The 22205-nt window shown below is 37.8% G+C and overlaps 1 protein-coding gene across 3 annotated transcripts in view; it reads left to right on the top strand.

The window, feature by feature from the left end:
- The window catches only part of PPP3CA (protein phosphatase 3 catalytic subunit alpha), a 304248-nt gene that overhangs the window by 240099 nt on the left and 41944 nt on the right, over nucleotides 1–22205 (top strand). For all 3 annotated transcript variants that reach the window (XM_082390999.1, XM_082390997.1, XM_082390998.1), the window contains 3 exons: nucleotides 174–313; nucleotides 9870–9947; nucleotides 12348–12442. In XM_082390999.1, the coding sequence (XP_082247125.1) occupies nucleotides 174–313; nucleotides 9870–9947; nucleotides 12348–12442 (313 nt within the window). The remainder of the gene's footprint in view (nucleotides 1–173; nucleotides 314–9869; nucleotides 9948–12347; nucleotides 12443–22205) is intronic.

Below are 22205 nucleotides of genomic sequence, written 5' to 3'. Positions count from 1 at the left end.
GAGTAGAAGAGTGGGGAGGAAGGAGCACAGATCAGGAGAGAGGTAGGGGGCAGTTCACGCTGCACTGTGGCTGGGGAGCAAACGTGGGTACTGCAAAATGCTGGTTTCTTCTATTTCTGAATTCCAACTTTCCAAAGATGAGTATTTTGTTCTCTGTCTTCTATTTTTCTTAGTTAGACCGATTCAAAGAACCACCCGCTTATGGACCTATGTGTGATATCCTGTGGTCAGACCCCCTGGAGGATTTTGGAAATGAGAAGACTCAGGAACATTTCACTCACAACACAGTCAGGGGGTGTTCATACTTCTACAGGTGAGGACGGAGAGCTCCAGCTCACCTCTTGGAGCACGTGACATTCGTTAACTGTTGTTACTGATCAGTCCATGTATTTGATTTAGTTATTATGTGCGTGTAACGTTTCTAGGAAGCAAGTACAAATGAAAGGCTCACTTTGATAGCCTGGTTCAAATGGGTTCTTAGCCCTTGGAGAATAAAAATATAAATAAATAAATGTATCTGTATAGACATATAGATATAATATCTGTGAAGAATAGAAAAGGCATAAAAGCGGCAAGTGGCTTCAGCATGGCAAAGCAGCTGAAGAAGGTAGTAGGGTTTAGTAGAAGATTCGTTCTGTTTCAGGAACTGTAGGGAAAAAATCCAGTGCCAGCCTTGATTTTCTTTTTTCTTCATTCAATTATGTCATCACTTAAAATTTTTTTTACCAGTTTTCATAACTTAAATCAGAAAAACAATTTCATTATTTTCAAGTTATTCTTAAATTTTCTTAAGTTCATTGGACTTCCTGAATAAATTAAAATTAGCAGCAACCCAGTATATAGGTACCGTAGTAAATTTATTCTTAGCACTTTGACAAGCCATGTTGACAGAATTTTTATAGTAATGTTTATATTTGCAAATGTATGGAGATTTGGAAACATTACCACCCCCATAACATTTCAGAGCACTTCAGGAAGAAATCAACAATGCAGTTGGGTTTTTGCATATCCTCACGATTTTCCTGACATCTTAGTTACCTCAATTTTAGCCTACTGCATTTTATTAGCCCCAGTTGCACTAGGTTCCCTTATCAGACATATAGTTTGATGGGAAAGTGGCCAGAATGAAAGTGCAAAAGAGATTATGGAGAAGTTGAGAATTTAAGTTCTAGAATACATAGTCTTTTTTAAAAAAAAAAAAACTGAAAAATCATACCTGATGTTCACTGAAGTTTACACTCAATTCCTGCCCTGGCAGCCAAGCCAATGACCAGGCTGGAAGAACTCTGTAAAATGCATCCAACCACATATCTTTCATCTCTAGAGTAAGCAGATATCATCCTGCTGCATAACATTGATCAGAGTTTATTCTGGAACATTTTGGTGGAAAATTTTTTTCCATACATTGTTTCCCTTATGGGGGGAAAAAGTTTCCTTTTATTTATCTCTTGATGTGATTGAGAAATTGAAGCTTGCGAACAGAAAGTCTTGTACACTGTAAAGCATCATTCAAAGAATGGTTTTTGTTTTAAATATTAAGAAAGAGGTTTGTTCCAAGCTTATTTATCAGAAAGTTTACAATTCATTTCTATGTTTTGGAAATTTTGGCTAAAATAAAGAGTCATGGTATAGTATTTCTGAAAAGCCTAAGGTTTCTTTTCAGTAATTAGTTAATTGGAGAGTAGTCTTTTATTAAAGACATTCCAACTTTTAGTGAAAAGTTGTATTGTTGAAATATATCAAAGCCAAGTGTTCAATTTTTCAAATCTGGTGTTAAATCCCTAATTATACCAGGAATGTTTAAATTACTTATTTGATACCACTGAGTTGTGCTTCAATAATACAATATCAAACAAAAGATAAACCTCTTGATTTCGATATTAAGCCATATTGCATTAATCTTTTTTTAATTCATAGTATAACATTCCTCTATTAGTTTTCTGAGTCAGCTGTTCACATATATTCTAAATAAAGTCCTGTACTGAACTTATATAAAGTTATGGTATTTTTTTGTTTTGTGAATATAGACACAAATGTGTTTACATCAGACATAAAGTCCATCAACTAGATAATGGGAGGATTATGCGTGTTTTTTCACACTTTTGTTCTCAACAAAATTATTATTTAACTCCTCTCATTAGAGGTTCTTAAGAGATAATGATTGCTAGCCATGAGAAATGCTGACTGTCAAAATCTACAGCCTATGTACTCTGAGAAATGGCAGAGCAGTGTGGATTGTTTTATCTGAAGAGAAAAATGACTCACACATTCTCCTAGAGCTTTTTGATTCTTTTGTCTTCAGTGTCATCTTGAAGGTGTCAAGGCATCCTCTGTGGTCATGGTTTATAAAGCTGATCTAGAGGGGCACAAAGGAACAAAAAAATTGGTAAAAGAACTTGGTGACAATTACCTGTTTGAGTTATTGGCAGTTAGTTTGATCCACAACTCCCAGTTTTATTTCACGTGTGTCTGTAGAGTTTGTCTATTTAATTTGCTCTGCCACCCTATCCGTGATCTAATGTATTACCTGGGCCGTGATTTAAATAAAATGAAGTTACACAGACAGATGCATCTGTAAGAATTTGCCAATGCTGCTCATGAGTTATAGAAGACAGTCCATGTAACAGAGAGGAAGGAATCCATAAGAACTCTGCTTTTGCCCCAGTGCTACCATCATCTTTAGAACCTTAGACCAGAGTTTGCATACTCACTGCCTATAATGTTCAAGTAACTAAGATGCTTGAAGCAGCCACGCATTAGAGTATAAAGGTTCGTGAGGATCGTGACAAATCAGAGGTAAAATTTCACTTTCATGGAGACCAAATGAAACTGTCGGCCAGATTTGGTGCTTTAGGCTGTTTACCTTGGAGGCATCCTGTAAGCTTTGTGTTCTAGGTATAGCTTGCTTCAGAAGAAGTGAGTTAAACCAGACTTTTTTTTTTTTTTTTAATGAATTTATGTACTTATTTATTTATTTTTGGCTGTGTTGGGTCTTCGTTTCTGTGCGAGGGCTTTCTCCAGTTGCGGCGAGTGGGGGCCACTCTTCATCGCGGTGCGCGGGCCTCTCACTATCGCGGCCTCTCTTGCTGCAGAGCACAGGCTCCAGACGCGCAGGCTCAGTAGTTGTGGCTCACGGGCCCAGTTGCTCCGCGGCATGTGGGATCTTCCCAGACCAGGGCTCGAACCCGTGTCCCCTGCATTGGCAGGCAGATTCTCAACCACTGTGCCACCAGGGAAGCCCTAAACCAGCCATTTTAAAGTTCCTCTATATGCTGAGATTTGAAGAATATCTTGACGGTCACTTAAAACGTGTTTTTGAAGCTACAAATGGCAGCTCACTCAAATCACTACTGGTCTCTTAATCACAGATCAGCAGCCTTTCTTCTGTTCACAAGCTGCCCAACTTCTCTTCTACAGTTGACACTCTCGTCCACCCCTTCCATCTTGAAATGCTCTGGCTCCTCCTTTTCCGCATATCCTGATTCTCCTCTGACTTATCAGGCAGATCCCTGACTCTTCTCCTGCCTCTTTCTTTGTCTTCCTCCTGCTCTTGACATTTTTTCTTCACACTGTTCCCAAGAACCTCATCTGTTCCCTTAGCTTCACTGTAAACTTTGAACTCTGTGGTTAGATTACCAGATCTATGTCTGGTCCCTTTGTCTCTGTATCTCTCCTGAGCTCGAATTCTCTATGCCTAGTTTTCTGCTGGAATTTTTATCTTAAATGTTCCGTTGTCACCTTATCCTGAACTCACCTTGCCTGAAAAGGTTTATTATTTACCTTCTCACTTGCTTAATTCCCACTGGAGATTTCTCCTGGTTTTTCTGTTTCTATTAACAGTTCATCTTCCCAGTCACACAGACTAGCAAACACCTTTGCTTTTTCTTCTTGTGCTGAAATCACCACCAACCAGTCATCATGTCTTATTGACCCTTTCTTTAAAATAAAACCAGCATCTAGACCATCCTGCCTTCCCTCCCTCCCACTCTGAGTTCAAGACCTTCATTTTTAGCCTGTCGAAATCACACACCTTCCTATCCCCTCCCCTCAATTCACACTGCTCCATTCATGGGTAACCTTTTGAGAATTCATTCATTCATTCAATTATTTAACAAATATTAGCTGAGCACCTACTATATATGCCTTCTGTGAGGTTTTATAGGTACTCAAAGTCCCTGCCTTTGAGGGAATGACAGTCTAGTGGCAGAGACCAATAAATAGAAACTGATAAATTGCAAGGTGAGTAGTTCTGTGATAAATGTGGAGGTCATCTCTCACACACACACACAAGGATGAATGGGGTTTAAGGGACTACTCATGGTGGAAATGTTATTAGACCTGAGTGTTAAAGGATGAGTAGAACATATCCAACCAGAATCAGTGGGGGAGGCTCTTAAAGGCAAGGAAGTGGTGAAAAATATGAGGAAGATAAAAACTCTGGGAATTCTAGAAAGATGACTACCCAAATGGTCTCACTTTACCCCCAATCCCAAATTACAGGTAGCTGCTTTGGTATACACTAAAGCTGAACCTTCATATAACTAAGCTATTCTACTCCTATTTTTATATCCAGTAGAAATGTGTACACATGTGTGCCACAAGACATATACAAGATTGTTCATAGCAGCAGTATTCATAATAGCCAAGAAATGGAAACAACCCAAATGTCTATTTAGTAGAATGAATAATAAACTGTAGTATATTTATGCAGCTATATACAGCAAGTGAGAATGAGAAAAACTGCACAGAACAACATGGATGAATGTCACAAGTATAATGATGAGTGGAAGAAACCAGATACTAAAGAGTGCATACTGGGTGATTTCATTGAAATAAGAGTACAGCATTAGAGAAACCAAGTCTGTAAGGTTAAAAGCCAGGATGGTGGTTACCCTTAGTGAGGAGATGATGGTGACTCGAAGGAGATATGAAGAGTTCAGGCAATGTTCTTTGTCTTGATCTTAGTGCTAGTTACAAGGGTGTCCACTTGTAATCGTCTGATTTGTGCAATTTTCTGAAAAGATGTTATACTTCAGTAAAAAGTTTGCCTTACAAAGAAAAATTGCTCACTGCTCTTGAGGCAGCTGGCAGCCAGGAGCAAGTGAGGACTTAAGCTCTGGTGAAGTTCTGGCAGGAAGAGTTGGAGCCCTTCCAGACTTGATCCCTAGTGGGCAAAATGAAATTAGTTTGCAGAACCTGGGGCAAAGAAAAAAAACACAGCAAGTCCTAGGAAAAGATAGGCCTGACAGCATCCGGGCAGTGCCAGGACACCCCAGGGCTAAGAACCCATTGCTAGGCCCCAAGAAGCAGAGGAGGAGCTGGGCAGGGGGGCAAGTCCTGCATACTGCCAGGCTGAGAGTGGGTGAAGCACCAAGGAGGCTGGTGGAGGCTTTCTCTTGGTCCATTGGCAAGGGATTGCAGGCTGCCTGCCTCTGCTTTGCTGAAGCCAATGAGGGAGAAACCCTTTGCATCTCGCACCTGCGTAACTGCCCCTGTTGAGGCTCCTCCAACAGTTGTGTGTGAGCTTCAGTAAGCTGACAAATTGCTGCTGAGCGTTTAGAATATGAAGACAAATAAAACAATGTCTGTCTCTTAAGGCATTCGCTATTACTGGAGAGCAGATGTATAAACATAAATTACACTACAGTGTGACAAGTGATGTATTAGATTCGTATGTTATGGGAACATGGTGGATGTAGCAATTTTATGCACCTCAGGGTGAGGTAGGTTTGAAGGGAAGGGTTCACAAGTGATAATTTAGCTAAGGCTTCGCAGAAGAGTGGGCCTTTGCAGAGGAACAGACAAACTCAGGGAAAGTATATGCAAAGGCATAGAAGCATAAAAAGGCATTTTAATAATGCCTGCTGGCTATTATCATGGTTAAAGCATCTGAAATCTACAAGATTTACTTCAAGGTCTAGAATAGAGTTTAATATAGCAAGAAACAAAAATAATAAGAGAAGCAATAGAATGAGTCTAATAATAGCTATTTGCTCTAATACCCAGCCAGTTTTTCTATCATTTCTCACATTTTTGTCTTTTCTGCTTTCTTTACCTTTGTTCATGCTCAGTCTCCTCCCTGTTCCTCTCCTTCCTTCGGTGGAATTCTAACCCCTTGCCTGTCTGCTAATCCCCATAAGTTATTGCCTCTAAGGTCTAACACAAGTCACAACTAATAAATGGAACAGCTGCTGCTGGAACCTGGGGTTGCTGACTCACCGTCCTGTGGTGCATTCTTACCTCCACACTGCGGTGGTGAGGAGACAAATAGGAGTGGCTGAATGTCTATCTACTGCCGTGGGCCAGGCACTGGGCTAGGATATCTACATATATTGCTACTTCATTTAATCTTCATCTCAATTCTATGAAATAAATAATACTGTCTGCATTTTTGCAAACGGGGTAATTCAGGCTCAAGGAAGTGGAATAAGAACCCAAATCTAAGGATCCTTACTATTCCATGGAAATTTCCACCTCCCTTTCTACTCAGAGAAGATGCATTTTCTAGTGCGTAAGGAATAATCATATTCCAATAGGAAAAAACCCAACATTTTCAAAGACTACAATAGCTTCTTTCCCAAATACAGCAACGCATGCTGGTAAATGAATATCACAAAGCTGAAAGCATCACTGGCCTTCACCAATCCTTGAAGCAAGCGTCGTTACAAGACATGTTCAGGACATAGGGTTAAAAAAAACTGTTCCAGCAGAGTCACTCATACAGTTAGATTGTGCCTGACAAGGGTACCCCTGTGGAGGGGGATGAGTGGGGCTGAGATCCAGCCCGCCCTCTTCTCAGAAGGCCATGGCCCCGGCTTGAGCTGATCAGCCCGGAGGAGGAAAGGCTCTTTCTTCTTGGTGGGCTCAGAAGTGTCACCTTATTAATGAAAAGTGTCACCTTATTAATAAGTGTCACCTTATTAATGAAAAGTGTCACCTTATTAATAAGTGTCACCTTATTAATGAAAAGTGTCACCTTATTAATAAGTGTCACCTTATTAATGAAAAGAGAAAAGAAAAAAAAAACTACTACAAGATAGATATTTTTCAAAAACATTTCCTCAGACCCACATGCTTTCTTTTTTGCTTTATAATTTCTATACAAAACTTTACTATTTTATCTTTAATGTAGTTTTTTTAATTTAAAAAAATATGTTTTACCTTGGTACCTAGATTGTATCTTCAGGACGGAAACCGTGCCTTGCACTTATCATACCACCCCTCCCTGTGTCTCATAACAAATGGAAAGAAAATCACCAATTAGTCTTTGATAAATTATTGGTGAATTAATGATTTTCCAACTCTATGGTGTTAAGGTCTGAACTCTGCTTTTCCTACCATTCTACATGTATCTTTTTTAATGCTTTTCAGCTGAACGCTTTGTAGTTTATCATCATTTCCATTAAAAAGCATAAAAATGTTGTAGAGGGTTTTTTCCTAATATTGTTCAAGAAATTATTATTCAGAAAAATGTTTGTAATTCTTAGAAAGTTCGAGTATTTGAGTATGCATGCTTTTACATTTCTAAAAATCTTCTTCAAAATGAATTCGCTCCAAGTAATAATGCAAGTGTTCCTCACTTAAAGCTATTAACCTAGCAAATTAACCTAGCTAGGTTAATTTTATCTTCTTCAGATTTCCATTAAAAATAAGATGTATATTTCCATGGGGGAAAACTTAGCTTAAACACATAAGGGTGTCAAATTTAGCATGAAGAAAATATATTAAAATTATGCTTTCATAAGACTAGGTAACTTCTTCTAAAAGGAAAAAAATAGATAAAAAAGAGCAACCAAGCCATTTGCACAAGGGAAAAAGTGACAAACATAGACAAACAACCTCTGTCTTACAGTGGTAAAACAAGGCAGTAGTGTCTTTGTAAAGAAGCATTTTGAGGGCACAAGAAATGTAAGTACACTGCTTAAAGAGATAGAGAAGGAACATTTATTGAGTGCCTCTGCTACTCTGTCACCCTTTGGCTGGGCATCTTGTAGCTAATATGTACCAAGCAAACGTGCTATTTTTGAAGACCAACCAGTGTCTCTGAAATTAAGGTCTCTTTTATTGACACACTGATCTGGAAAGGTGATATACTCACCTTTTCCCAAAGTAGAACAGAAGTCTTTGACGGCACATGTTGGCCAACTCTTGATCTAGGTACCATGTGGACACGTTTCCATGTAGACACTCTGGGTGGGCCATCTCCTCCAATTTGTAGATCATGCTAATGTTCCTCAGTCAGGTGGTTTATTTATTGGGATGACCTGGGAACACTAGGAAGGGAAGGCAGCATGGATGTCTCCTCTTTCTCTCTCCCTAGCAAATTGCTAGAACATTCTAGAAGACACATGTGCACACTCACACACATGCACACAAATATGTGTGCACATGTTGCACATGCACAAAGACTATTTTTGATTTCAGATCCCACTTTTGCCAAAGAACTGAATCCTTTTTATAATCAGTATCTCTACAGTGGTATGCCATCTTAATGGTATTTTTTTCCTCTTAATCAGAGAATTCTTACAAAATCTGTAGCATAGAAATGATTTTCATCTTCTCTTTTTTAAAAAATTATTTGAGTGACATATATTATTATTTCCCCAAAGAGCTATTTTTATAATTGTGAATTGTTTCCTATGGTATATGTAGTTTAGGTTCTAGTGAATATCTGTAGCTTGTTTATATTTAAACAAGCATTGGTTTGCTGTCTCTTGATTTGAACTATCTAAAATTTATTCATTTTTATGATATACAATTTTCTCATGAAAAATTCTTGGAACAGAGATAAAGTGATTGCAAAAGGTCTTTCAAGTTTAGTTTGTAATTTGAATTTCATTTTTAATGAAGTTTTCATCTTTGGTTTTGAGACTTTCTTAACAGACAAAATCATATTGATTGTACATTTGATATTTTTATTAAGTCACAGGAAGGAATGTCTTAAGATAAAATTCTGTTGGTCACATTTAAAGTACACATTTTTAAATCTTGTGAATTTCATAATTCTGTTTAGATTTTGAATGATATAATCAGTCGATGTACCCATAAAGAAGTTGACAATTTGACTTCTCAGAAGACTTACTCTCTCCCACTCCCTAGCTCAGTCCTTTCTGTCAAGCTCTCAAGCAGGCACCCAAATACAAATAGTGCTGTATTTGAGAAAATTGGGATTTATACTTTAAATTCCACTCTCATGTTATATTTATGCTTCTGTTCACTTTGTGTTTAGATGTAGACTTAATAATATTGATTTTCTCTATGAGTTGGATACTTTTCTAGTGTCGTTATATAATGGCAGCATTCTTTTTCCAATTCACACACCTCCAGCCCTTTAAAGGTACAACTATAGGGAATTCCCTGGTGGTCCAGTGGTTAGGACTCAGCGCTTCCACTGCAGAGGGCCTGAGTTCGAACCCTGGTCAGGGAACTGGATCCCTCAAGCCACACGGTGCGGCCTAAATAAATAAAAGTACAGCTATAGGCAGATGCAAACTATTATAATGGAATGGATAAACAACAAGGTCTTACTGTATAGCACAGGAAACTATATTCAATATCCTGTGATAAACCATAATGGAAAAAAATTAAAAATCGTGTACATATATATGTATAACTGAATCACTTTGATGGACAGCATAAATTAACACAACATTGTAAGTCAACTATACTTCAAAAAAAAAAGTATAGCTATAGGTACTTTTTCTGCCACAGGGGAAAACCTGTCCTTAGAACCAAGAGGCTTGTTTCATGAATGATGTATGTTTGATTATACTTGATCCAATCACATAAATCTGGATGTTATAGATAAATGTGCTACTCTTGATGATTTCATAACAGATGCTTTTCTCTTTTCTTTTTGTCTCTGGCAGTTACCCGGCTGTATGTGAATTCTTACAGCACAATAACTTGTTATCTATACTCCGAGCCCATGAAGCCCAAGACGCAGGGTGAGCAGTTTTGTGGGTTTATGAAAACCATGAATTGCCCTTTGTCAGTCCCTCATATGCGTGGCAGTGGAGGTTCCCTTTGCCAAGCTCTCTCCCTGAAGGAATTAGACCTAAAAATTGCCTTCTGATGACACAGATATGGCAGGGTCTTGGGGAATAAGTGCTTGCAGATGTGCTGTAACGTCCCCTTTAAAGTCCTTTCCTTTTTAGCTTGAAGAGGTAGAATTTCCACCTGGCTGTCTTAAGCACTGTGAGGCCACCTCCTTTTATTTCTTTCAATTCCTGCTCTTACCGTTGTCCCATAAGTGAGTAAATTACCAGCTACTTTTCAGTCTTGGTTGGCAATGTGGATGAGAATTACACATACGTATTGAACAGATATTGCATGTGGTACTCTTGTTTAAAGAATATCATTCCTGATCCCAAGTTTTAAAGGGCAAAAACAAGAGACATTCAAATGATGGGGAAAATCCTACCTTCTAACTAACAAATGCATAACATGATTTTGTAATATCTGGTAAATTTTAAAAATGTAAACTGATTCTAAGGATTTAGAAATCTAAAAAATATCAGATATGCACTTTGATGGTGCATTAAATCTACATTTGGGAGAGAGGCATAGGGAGAAGTAAGCATAATTAATTCTAGGATTTGAAGTCCAATACCCTTCCCAGTAAGCTCCACTGAAAGGCATTGTTTTGCCTTCAAACGCTTAAGCTCATTCCTTCATATTCTAAGTTTTCTGAAAAGGAGGAACATTTATTTTTATAATCTGTGTACTGAAATTGGGAATTCAGATGCCTGCATTCTGAAGTAAGCCCATACCTGTGATGATTCTGAATCGAGGCAGATCCTGTTGTTTTCAAAATTAGCTTTTTTCAAGCAATCAATCAGCAAGTATGAACTGATCCAATATTGTGTGCTCAGTGCTCTTGTAGCTGATGTTCGCAGTAACCCATTGATATACCCAGCCAATCAGGTCCTCAAATAATTTTTTTCACTTTTCAGGGCAGTGGTGTCACCATTGCTTTTTGGCTGACTGTCCCAACTGAACATGTTAAGCAGATTTATCTTAATCCCATGATAGACCTGAAATCTATCTGCTTATTTGAAAACAGGTTAAATGTGTCGATTAAAATCAACAAGTATATTTGTTTAAAACGAGCAGTTGATTGATTCATTGGGGAAAGTTGAGATTATGTCATCCAGATTCTTTGTTTTTATTTGTTGTCAAGTAGGCATAATCAGCCACAGTTTATAAAGTCAAGGTTCTAGGATTAAGAGTGTCACTACCTTTTACATTCTGATTTATTCCCCCAACAAAGCTCAGTTCCATAAGCAGAATAAATACTTCTAGGATATTTCAAAAGATTTTTAAGGGGGTGTTTTCTCTTGGGAAAAGTAGTATCAAAATATTTGTAAAATTATAAATTTTAAGGTGGTTATTTAATCTATCTAAAGGTACTATTTGAGGCCTGTTTAGAACCCTGCTAAATTAGGCATGATTAGTCTGCCAGAAATAACTGATGCAGAATAACCAAGGAATGATAAAATTTTATTTTGCACTTTAGGAATTTTTCTAAACTAATATTCCTGAAATCTGTCACATAGAAGTCGTGAGATACGTTTTCACCTTGATGGAAAAGAACCAAATCTGTATTTTTTGATTTGAGGACTAGAGTCCTATTTTTGTCTCAGTGGAAGAAAAGTAACTGGATTGTTAATTTATTTCCAAAGATCTTTCAGAGGTTTCATTACTGATTGATTAAATATTTCCCTGCTGAGACAATAATCTTTGACCTATAGACACCAGAAGAGATTGGTAATAAATAAAATTCTAAAATAGAAACAATTTCAGCTCATAAAACCCATAGATTTAACCAGCCATTCTATGAAAAGCAAATCACTTGGTCTAGGCAAAATGGATTTATATAACCATAACAGAATATTGTTACAAATAGAATAATCAGCCTGGTTATTAGTGGTAAAGTTTTGTATATTGCTCTGCTTATTTAATCTATTTATGTTAAAAATATTGGCAAACTTCTGAAAAACATGGTAGGTACAGGTATCTGTGTACAAAAAGTAGCCTTTGTCCTCTCTATTGAACATGGAAATGAATTCTGATTTTTCACTGAATTCCACTCTCCCCCAGGTCTGCTAAACTTAGAAAAGACCTATTTTGAAATTGTACATATGACTGTGTGTTTTCATTGTCACCCCAAAATGAATTGATATCTGTGTATAACAGACTGCAGAGAGAAAATTTTTAGTGCCTCCATAATTGAATTCTCTTTGAATAGTAAAACTTAACTTTAATTTTCTATTTCTAAATGTCTATTTTGATATCATCTTTTTTCCATACTTAGCCTTGTTTTGACTTGTATTTATTGTTTTTAGGTACCGCATGTACAGGAAAAGCCAAACAACAGGCTTCCCTTCTCTCATTACAATTTTTTCAGCACCAAATTACTTAGATGTATACAATAACAAAGGTGAGTGTTTTCAAATCCCTCTTGGAGTTTTGTATAGTATGTGTAATAACTAAGTTCTCTTTTGGGTTGCTTTTAATTAAGCATTTTTAGTCGTTCTTTTTCTCCTTACTTTTTCATTTATTGTTTGATGCAGATTTTGTGATTATCTTCAAAGTTCCAGATTCAGTTGGTCAGAGGTGGGAACCCAGGCACTGCTATTTTTTGATTGTTCTCTAGGAGATTCTAATGTAAAGTAGGGTTGACAGCTACTGTTATGATAGGTACAGGCTTTAAAAGAAAGAATAATTGAAAGTAATCCAAAATCATGCTTCTTAAGAAGGATAGGGATTTAAATAAGAATAGTGTGACTGCGCATGTAAAGGATTATGAAAAATAAGCAAAAAGAAGCTATAGCTTGAAATTCAAATTCAGATTTTCATCTGTTGAGCACCTACCATGAGTCAGACCTTGTGATAGGTATGTATTCATTTATTTTTTTAAAAATTGAATTAAATTTGAAAGTAAATATCATTTGCCCCCCAGAGTGAGTCTCTATGGTAACTGCCTTGCCCAAGGTCACTCAGTTAGGTAGTGATGAACTGGCATGAGACCGACATCATCTGGTCCAGCATCCTGTACTTCCTTTCTGCAACGCTGTACCTGTGGCCCAAAGAGAGACCAGGAAAGGAGAGGGCATTATTTGCTGACTAGGGAAGAGAGGAGGAGCGGGGGCCACATTGCTTTCTTTCATAAAGGTAATCTGTTTATGAAAGGAAGTGATGTGAGGTGTTAGAGGTGTGGCAGAATGAATGAGAAAGTGTGAAGCAGTCATTAGCCCTCATTGGCATTGGTGTGGATAGTATATATGCAGCATTTCTCAGTGTGGCTTTCTGAGATCAAGAGAAATGAAACAGAGAGGAACCAATCCAATAATACATGTGAGGTCAAATATAGGCCAGGAGAGGCAGGAAAAGGCAGCCTTATCTCTGAGCCAGTCAGAAAACTCCTGGAATTGGGAGCCATTCCCATGCCTATGTGAGTTGTGAGAGGCGGCTTCCTGTCCTAGGCTGGTGTCCGGGATGCCTTCCCAGGCACCTGCGTGGTGTCCTCAGTCCTTATGAATAGCTTGTTACCTTCGTTTCCCGCCTGCATTCCACTTTCCCCTTGGGAAGTGGGTCTCTCCCTTTGCCTGTACCCTGATCTCCTGCTTCGCGCTTTCCCACCTCCTGCTGAGGCCTGGACACTGGGGCCCGTACCTTCTGGATCTGTCAGGGATCCTGCTCCAAAGGGCAAACCACATGTCACACTTCCCAATCTCTGCCTCTCCCCAGAGGAATCTGCGCTGTCCTACAGATACAGTATATGACTGTCCAGCCCCTGTCCCCATGGCTCAGAGAGTGACCCCTGCTGGCTGGAGTTTGCTCTAGCTGCACAGTCTGTTTTGTTGCCATTTTGACTCTGGGGGACGGACCCTCCTCTGTGGCCTTGGGGCGTGGTTATCAGTAGGCACAAAGAGTTTCTGCCACAACCATGGATGGCAGCGTGTGAGGGATAGTTGTTGTCCCCCTTTTCTTGTTGCCTAGTTCCTAGAAAAGAACTTGCCCTTGGTTCTCTGTGGCAAGAAGCACGCAAAATCAAGTAAAACATGGTCTCTGCATATCAAATGCTTATCAACTAGTTGACAAAGCAAGGCATCTGGATCATTTCATGAAAATGTAAGACAGTGTCATTAAGTAAAACCAAGAGAGTCAAACACTAAGTACATTCGACAAGGGGTGATTTTTCTAGAATGGTCAGAGAAGGCCTTATTTCAGATAAAATATGATCTGGACATGGAAGAATGGTTAACGTTTGATTAGAAAGAGGAAAAAATAAAGTCAAGGCCAGTGTTTTTGCAACTTTTTAATTTTTAAGCAGCAAAGACTTTTTTTTTTTTCCCCTCTCCAAACAAAATCTCAATCTTGAAGCCTCTCGTGTAAAATCAATAAGAAGTAGTTCCCTTTGGTTGGATAAGGCTTCTCCATCTTGTCCCAAAAATTCCCCTGTGGTACCTACAAGAAATGCAAGAACTCAGTAGGTTGTTTTGCATGTCCCACCGTGATCCTGTTATTTATCAAAAGTATATAAAATATGAACACTTATCTTTTTGTTGTTTTATGGCATTAAACTTTTTTTCCATTACACCTAGTGAAGGCAGTGCCCAAATGAATAATTTTCTTGACAGAGACTGATTACTAAGTAGCATGTACTATACTTACAAGTTTTTTAAAAATTTTTAAAAAACCCTCAAAACAGGAAAAAAAAAAAAAAAAAAAAAACGGAGAGAAAGAGAAAGAGAAAATTGAGATTTTACTCCATGAAAACAGATCTAGCCTTTTTCCATGCATCACAATGCTAGGCAATGCAGTTTTGCTTGAGACCAATAGAGATTTCTCGAATAAGATGTGCATTGCTTCTTTGTCTGTGGTTCTGATTTAACAAGGCAGGAACTTAAAAAGCAATAGACATCAGTGCATTGCTATCTTTGAGGTTCTGTGCTTCTTTCACTCTTGCCTTTAGGGCAGATCACAATCTCTCGGGGAGGGGATAGAAGCATTTCATTTTGGGAACCTTTTCATAAAAGAAAAAAATTCTCCTGAGAGAAGAAGATAAACTGATAGGAAGAAGAAAGATATATTCTTCAGTTTGAGCACAATTTCAAAAGACTTTTGTGTAAGATCTCTGAAGCACTTTCAAGCTATTATGCTAGCACTGTGTACAGTATGTGGGACTGGGGGTTCACTGCTGAAGGGAGGATTACTGTATTAGAATAAAATAAATGTTAACGAGAATTTTAAAAGCCAGTGCAATAAAACTGGGTTGCAAGCACCTTCAAAACACAATCAGTGGAAAGAAACAGCCATGAAGAATCTCTGAGTTAACCATTTGATTCTTAGAAACAGATGACCATCAAGGCCTCTGGGATTATAACCTAGTAGTTAGAGTATGATTTGATTTTTAAAATTCCTGCGAATTAAGGAAGCAGTAATAGCTCTCTGGCAAAATGAAAGAATAAGAAAAAAAATAGGTTTATTCTGCCATCTTTTTTTTTAATTGAAGTATATTTGATTTACAGTGTTGTGTTAGTTTCAGGTGTGATTCAGTTATACATATACATATGTATTCTTTTTCAGATTCTTTTCCCTTATAGGTTATTATAAAATATAAAATTATTATTATAAATTATTATAAAATATTAGAGTTCCCTGTGCTATACAGTAGGTCCTTGTTGGTTATTATATATATAGCAGTGTGTATCTGTTAATCCCAAACTCCTAATTTATCCCTCCCCCCTTCCCCCTTTAGTAACCATAAGTTTGTTTTCTATGTCTGTGAGTCTAGTCTGCCATCTTAAAACCGGTAATAGTCATATGATCAGCTTCATGTTTAAATGTCCAATCGTTCGTATTAGTAGTTCATACTTGCCTGCAATTAAAAGCAGCTTTCAGAACGCAGTGAGGACTGTACATGTCCCATCCCCTATGTCAATCCCCATCCCCTATGTTAATCCATTCAGTTCTTATCCTTTCCAGTCTGCATTAACACAGGCGAACAACTTGCCCCTCTTCCTGCTTCGGTTTCCTCACTCCGACAAATCCTGCTTACTCCTGCAAGATGCCAGGGCCAAAGATGTAGCTCTGAATCCCAGCTCTGCCGTGAAACAACTAACTCATCTAAAATTATTGGCATACAGTGACATCTCTATAAAATGAGAAAAAAACATTTTTTGTGTGAATAATAGATGAAATGACTTTGAAACAAAATGTTGTGCGCTATTAAGATATTATCATCATTGAATATTTTATATTGCTCTAATTATGCCATGTGTCAGTGTGGGGCTTCCCAGAAGCTGGCAGGATGCTCTTCCTCTTCAGCTTCGTAGTTATAATTTTTACTTTATGGGTCAGTCTACCTTCGTGACCTATCTCTCTGCTTCTCTCTGCGTGAACCCTTTACTTTAGTCAAATTGTTCTGCTCATTGCCCTGAACAACTTGTGGCTTTCCTTTTCGCCACATCTTTGCCCACCCACTTCTTTTCATCTATATCTAGAATACTTGTCTTGCTCTTCTCTGCCCATCTAAATGGACTACACCCCCTCCAGTCTGTCTGTTGGTAGTTCTTCTCTTAACGCCTGTAATACCAATCATTTGCTCTTGTACTTAGCATTTACTTTTGTTTCTAGTTAGCTTTTCCGTGCATTCCTATAACTTCCCAATCAGATTATAATTAGTTTGAATCAGGGGCTTTTTGATACACATTGTAAAGCCAAGTAGCATGCCTTTTACATGGTAGGCAGCCAATATGTGCATTGATCAAAGCATTTTCTTTCTGGGAATTAATAGCAAGACAGTGCCCAAAAGTATCTTATCGGTGTTGACCCTCAGAGCTTTATCTGTCTTTAAATTACTGCTGTAACCAGTGTTGATTTCCCAGTTGGAGTTAAACATTTGCAGAGTACTTAGCACCTTTGAATTGTTTTTCTCCTGTGAAGCTGTAGCCTAAGGGAAAAGCGACTTCACAATTATCCAGATACACCAAACAGAAGAAAAATGCAGTAATGACACGTTGCTGCTGCTGCTGCTTCTTCTTCAATATAATTTTCCATCTGTGAAAGTGACTTCAACCTCATCCACTCACCAACGTAACAAACCTTTATTGAGGACTTACTGTATACCAAGTACCATGTGAGGTGCTAAGGATGTAAAATAAACAAGACAGGCGTGGTCTTTTTTCTAGTGGGGTTTATAATCTAGTAGTGTGATAGGCGTTAAAGAATTTCACCAGTAATTATTTAAATATATTTGCAAAATCCTACAAAGAAAAGAGCGGTATGAAAGGAGAGTGGAAATAAGCTGGTGGCAACAAAAAAAGCTTAACTGAGAAAGTGACATGTAAGCAATCTTAGAGTGAAATCTCTCAGTGCTGAAGAACACAATGGCAGATGTGATCTCTGCTTTAAACAATTCGGTTTGGCCGAAAACTGTAATAAACCTCTTTTAAAAACTGTTTTAAACCTTGATGTAAACAGTTAAGCCCTTTATCTCTCTAATGATTATAAACGTGCTTCAAAAAAATCTAAAGTAAATTGTAGTAGATTTCCACGTGGTGCCGGTTCTCCATAGTTCAGATGAGTTGTCATATGGATAGGTGAGAGGCTAGATGGATGGATGGATGCTACAGATGTAGAGAAATATAAATATGTGTACCAGGGGTATACAACTCAGTTCTAAGAAAATCTACTGACAGTAAAATTAAGTAATTAAGTAAAATTTATTAAATGAAATGTATTTTGGAGTTGAGAGGAAAATCTAAATGACAACCAAACTAATACAGTGATCAAGACCAAAGATTAAAATGACAACCAGGAAAGAAATCAATTCAATGTTAAAGTAGGTTAAGGAAGAGAAGTTGAAAATCAGGTTTCAAGGATGGGCAGGAAAAGCATTGTTTACAAGAATTTTGAGATTTTTTTTTTTGCAAAAGTCTACGCCTTTTGATAGAAAAAAACGTATTATGATGTTTTGGACTTTTAAACTAGACAACTTGATAGATTTACTTATAAAAAGCATTTTAGTCTTACCAAAATTTGCAGTTTCAACATCCTCAAATATTTCCCAATCAAAAAGTAGACAGGGGCTTCAGGAAGATACCATTTATAAATTTAAAGATAATGTCTGACTTGGCAGGAAAATACCATCGCAAGGGAGGATTGAATTGTTAATATAGTGAACCCAGGTAAGAATGTAATTGGCAGTCGTGATGTGAACTCCAGGAGCAAATGCAGCATATCTGAAGCCAACTGGCCTTGAAGCCCCACCTTCCAGCAGGAGCTCTCAGCGCTCAGTGACACACCATTGACACAGCATGGTGTTGCCAGGCCTTACAATCTCATTCCCTGCTGCACCACAGTCCTTTCACACTGGGAGCTTGTTTCACCATTCAGAAATAACTTCCACAAACTTAGAGACAACTGGAACCTGCCTGGCTGAGGAGCCAAATAGAACCAGCTAGATTCCATCTTTGTCCTGGGTGGAGGAGGGAAATGGGCAGGGGGAGTCTCTGGAAGGGAGTAGCATCAGTGCCCAGGCAACCCTGAGTAGCACCTCTGCCTCTTTCTCTACAGCATGTTTAAAAGTTTACTCCCCTGCGAAGACACCCACGTTTTATAACAAGGGGCCATTTCTGGAGAGTCTGAGGCCTGTCTGAGGCCTGGGCATCACCTTTATTATTGACATATCCCTTTTTAAAGCATTTTTGGGGTATTTGCAACCATAGTCAGAAATGTGATCACTAGTTGCCTTACAAATTGGATAAAATTAATCTAGAGACTTTGTCCAATGGCAACAGTTTTCCCAACCCTTACTTTATTCCGCTATCATCTCAAATCTAAAGGTCTTCTTAATTGGTCTTGAGCAACTGTTCAGCCAGTTCACTTATTTCAATATAGAAAATGTAGATACTTAATCTTTCACTTCAGATTGTATTTACATTTAGATAAACTATAAAAATACCATCTAGGACTGAATGTTTGTGTTCCCCCTCCCCCCAAATTCATTATGTTGAGACTCTAACCCCCAATGTGATGTATTTCGAGGTGCCACCTTTGGGAAATAATTACTGTTAGATTAGGTCATGGCTGGGGCATTGTGATGGGATTAATTATAAAGATAGGAGGAAACAGAGGATCTCTCTCTGCATGCACCAAGGAAGGCCATGTGAGGACAAGACCAGCCAGAGTGCCCTCACCAAGAACCTGACCCTGCTGGCACTCTGATCTGGACTTCCAGCCTCCAGAACTGTGAGAAATAAATGTTTGTTATTTAAGTCAAAAAAAAAAGAAAGAAAGAAAGAAAATGTAAATACATATTCATGGTAGCATTTTGTTATTTGATATTTGCTAACAAATGCTAAAGCAAAAGCAAACAATAAGTAAGGTACACACCCCCACCAAAAACTAGTCATTTCTTTATTTATTTGATAAACATTTTTATTTTTTAGCCCAATGAGTATTGGTAGAATTACACACACCAGGAAGATAATTTCTTAATAATGGTTATTAAACCTAGGACAATCTACCAAGAAGTAGTATGGAATATAAGAATCTATGAAGGAGTAAAGCAGAAACCATGAACAAAACTCTTAGTATTAACTCCTTTTATTATCAGTATGAGATGGTAAAAAAGAAATTTAGGTAGACTTTTAAAGGTAAAGAGAACTTGAAGTTAGAAGGTTTTGATTGGTTTTCAGAGAAATCACCTCTCTGAGATAAATGGATAAAATTAACTGCAGAGAGGTTTCAGTAGAATGTCCCCTTTACGCTGCCTTTTATAAACAGGATTCTTCAATATGTGGAATTCATGTGTGGTTGTGATTTCCTATACCTATAACAATAATAGTAACTAATATTTATTGAGCATTTACCATTGCCAGACAGTGCTCTACATTTCCATTCCATGAATAAATGCATTTAATCTTTCAAGCACACTATGAACTACATGATAATCTTGATTTCATTGATGAAAAACCGGGACACAAGAGGAGTTACATACTTTCCCCAAGGTTCAAGCAAGCTGGTCAGGGAATGGCACTGAGATAGAAACTCAGCAGTCTGACTCCAGGGCCCACGGGTTAACCTCCTTCTGTGCTCTTGTGCATCAGCTTTGTTATGTGAAAGCTTTCAGGGCAGCGTTTGCACTGATCCCCTATTCAACTCTGGGGTTCATTGTGTTTAGGTGACTATTTTTCAATAAGAAAGGAAAAGCTTTTGAAATGAAGAGTCATTTGTTATCACTTTAAAATTACATGAGTGTTATACATCCAAATACATACATTATTAAAAGATGAGAGGATCTTTTGTACTAGTCTGAAATAAATGTCTCCCTTGAAAAGATATCCCCCAAAGCGCTTACGCTTTTGCTTTTGTTTATTCAGCTCTGCTGTGAAAGTGTCATTGCTGGAGGCCGCTTTCTAGATAGATTCGTTTTAGTCCAGTAATCACCTTGCTTACATTTCAACATTTAATTAATGAGACAGAAGGTGAAATAGAAAATAGAAAATGTGTGGAGATTGAATATTTAGGGATTACTTTCCCTATATATTTTAATTGAATTAAGCTACGTATAATCTATGTATCTTTACTCTAACAAATGGCCTTGATTTCTTAACCATCACCGCTACACGATTGTAAATTTCAGCAGTTAAGTAATTGTGGAGCTTCAACAAAGTAAGTACTCTATGGCAGTGGGTGCGATAATCCTCGCTTTTCACAAAGCTCTGCCCGTAAAATCAGATGGCAGTGTTCTGTGAACCCTTCCTTGGGGATGAAGACAGGACCTCTAGCAACCTGAGTCCTCCATCCAGATGCCTTGTCAGTGCTCTTCTGCCGCCCCTTGGACGGGATCTTTAAGGCTTACATCTTGTGTTACATTCCATTTTCTGACAGATGGTTAGAAGATTCTTACCCTCGACTGAAACCAACTTCTCTAGAAATCTAATTGTCAATAAGGCATTTAACAGGAGGAAAAGCAAGAAATATATATTTATTTGTGTGTGTGTATGTATATATGTATGTGTGTATAGATATATATACACACATAACATATATAAAACGTTAAAGACTTGAATCAGTGGATTATCACTTGCTATTCATTATCTAGAGGTTCTAGACCTGCAAGACACTCAGTGACATTACTTCCACGAAAAAAAGTAGATATCAAGTATATAGGCTTAATATTAACTCAGTGCCAAGGATATCTTGGAGATAGCAACCTAGAACCACTGCAAGCTACAGCTTAAGGCTTGATACCAAGTACAAGGTGAAAGCACGTACAGACCCATCAACAGATACAGATATAGGCACTAGTTTTCAAAGTACCTCCCACCGAGGTACACTTACCCTTGTTATGCATTTGGAGCTGGTAAGTATCAGCTGTGTTGAATGAGAGCAAGGCCTGGGCACAGTGTTTCCTATGTCCATGCCATCTCCCCCCAGTAGTTTAAAGCTTCAGGTAAATCTTTCTCATTTAGTCTAGGGTTGATTAAGCCTTATTTTAGCATTATAATAGCATAGATTAGAACTTAAAGGAACGTACCAGCTCAAACTGATAAGGAACTCAAAACTGCTGATGACTCCTTCTTGTTGACTTAGCAAAAAATATTTAATGGTAGAAATTCAAATTCTCTATGTGAAATTGTAATGTTAGAAATGATTCACAGTGTTTGACTGGACTTGAGCTAATCCCAAGGATCAATTTTTGGCCCAAATTCTCTGGATCCTAGTATGTCGATGTGACACATGAGGTGGGAATTGTAAAATGGCAAAACTATTAAAAATAGATAGCCATTCTTTCCTCAAGGAATTTGAAACTGAGTCATGATACTTTACATTTTTCAGGTGCCAAAATTTTATCTGATTGTATATATTATAAATATTAATCCCATATATTATTTTATTTGATCTTCATATTTTGAAGATGACCTAATTATTCCTATTTTACAAGTTTGAAAGGTACGACTCAAATAAGGAGAAATGTTTGCCAAAGTTCACATGGTTACTATGTGACAGAGACAATATTATTTCCACTCATATCTATTTTAGAATCTTACAATTTTAAAACAGAGTTTAGCCTCTGAAGTGACATATTACCTTTTTCCCAAATTCTTTCAAGCACCCTTCAGACTTCTGTTCATATGTGGTTAGTTACATTTTTAGTGTCCTGACAAGTTATATGTTTTATGTTTTTA

Source organism: Balaenoptera borealis (genome assembly GCF_965194805.1).
Source record: "Balaenoptera borealis genome assembly, chromosome: 4".
NCBI classification, from domain to species: domain Eukaryota; kingdom Metazoa; phylum Chordata; class Mammalia; order Artiodactyla; family Balaenopteridae; genus Balaenoptera; species Balaenoptera borealis.
The sequence above is the reverse complement of the archived record's forward strand: the minus strand, read 5'-3'. Positions and strand labels throughout refer to the sequence as shown.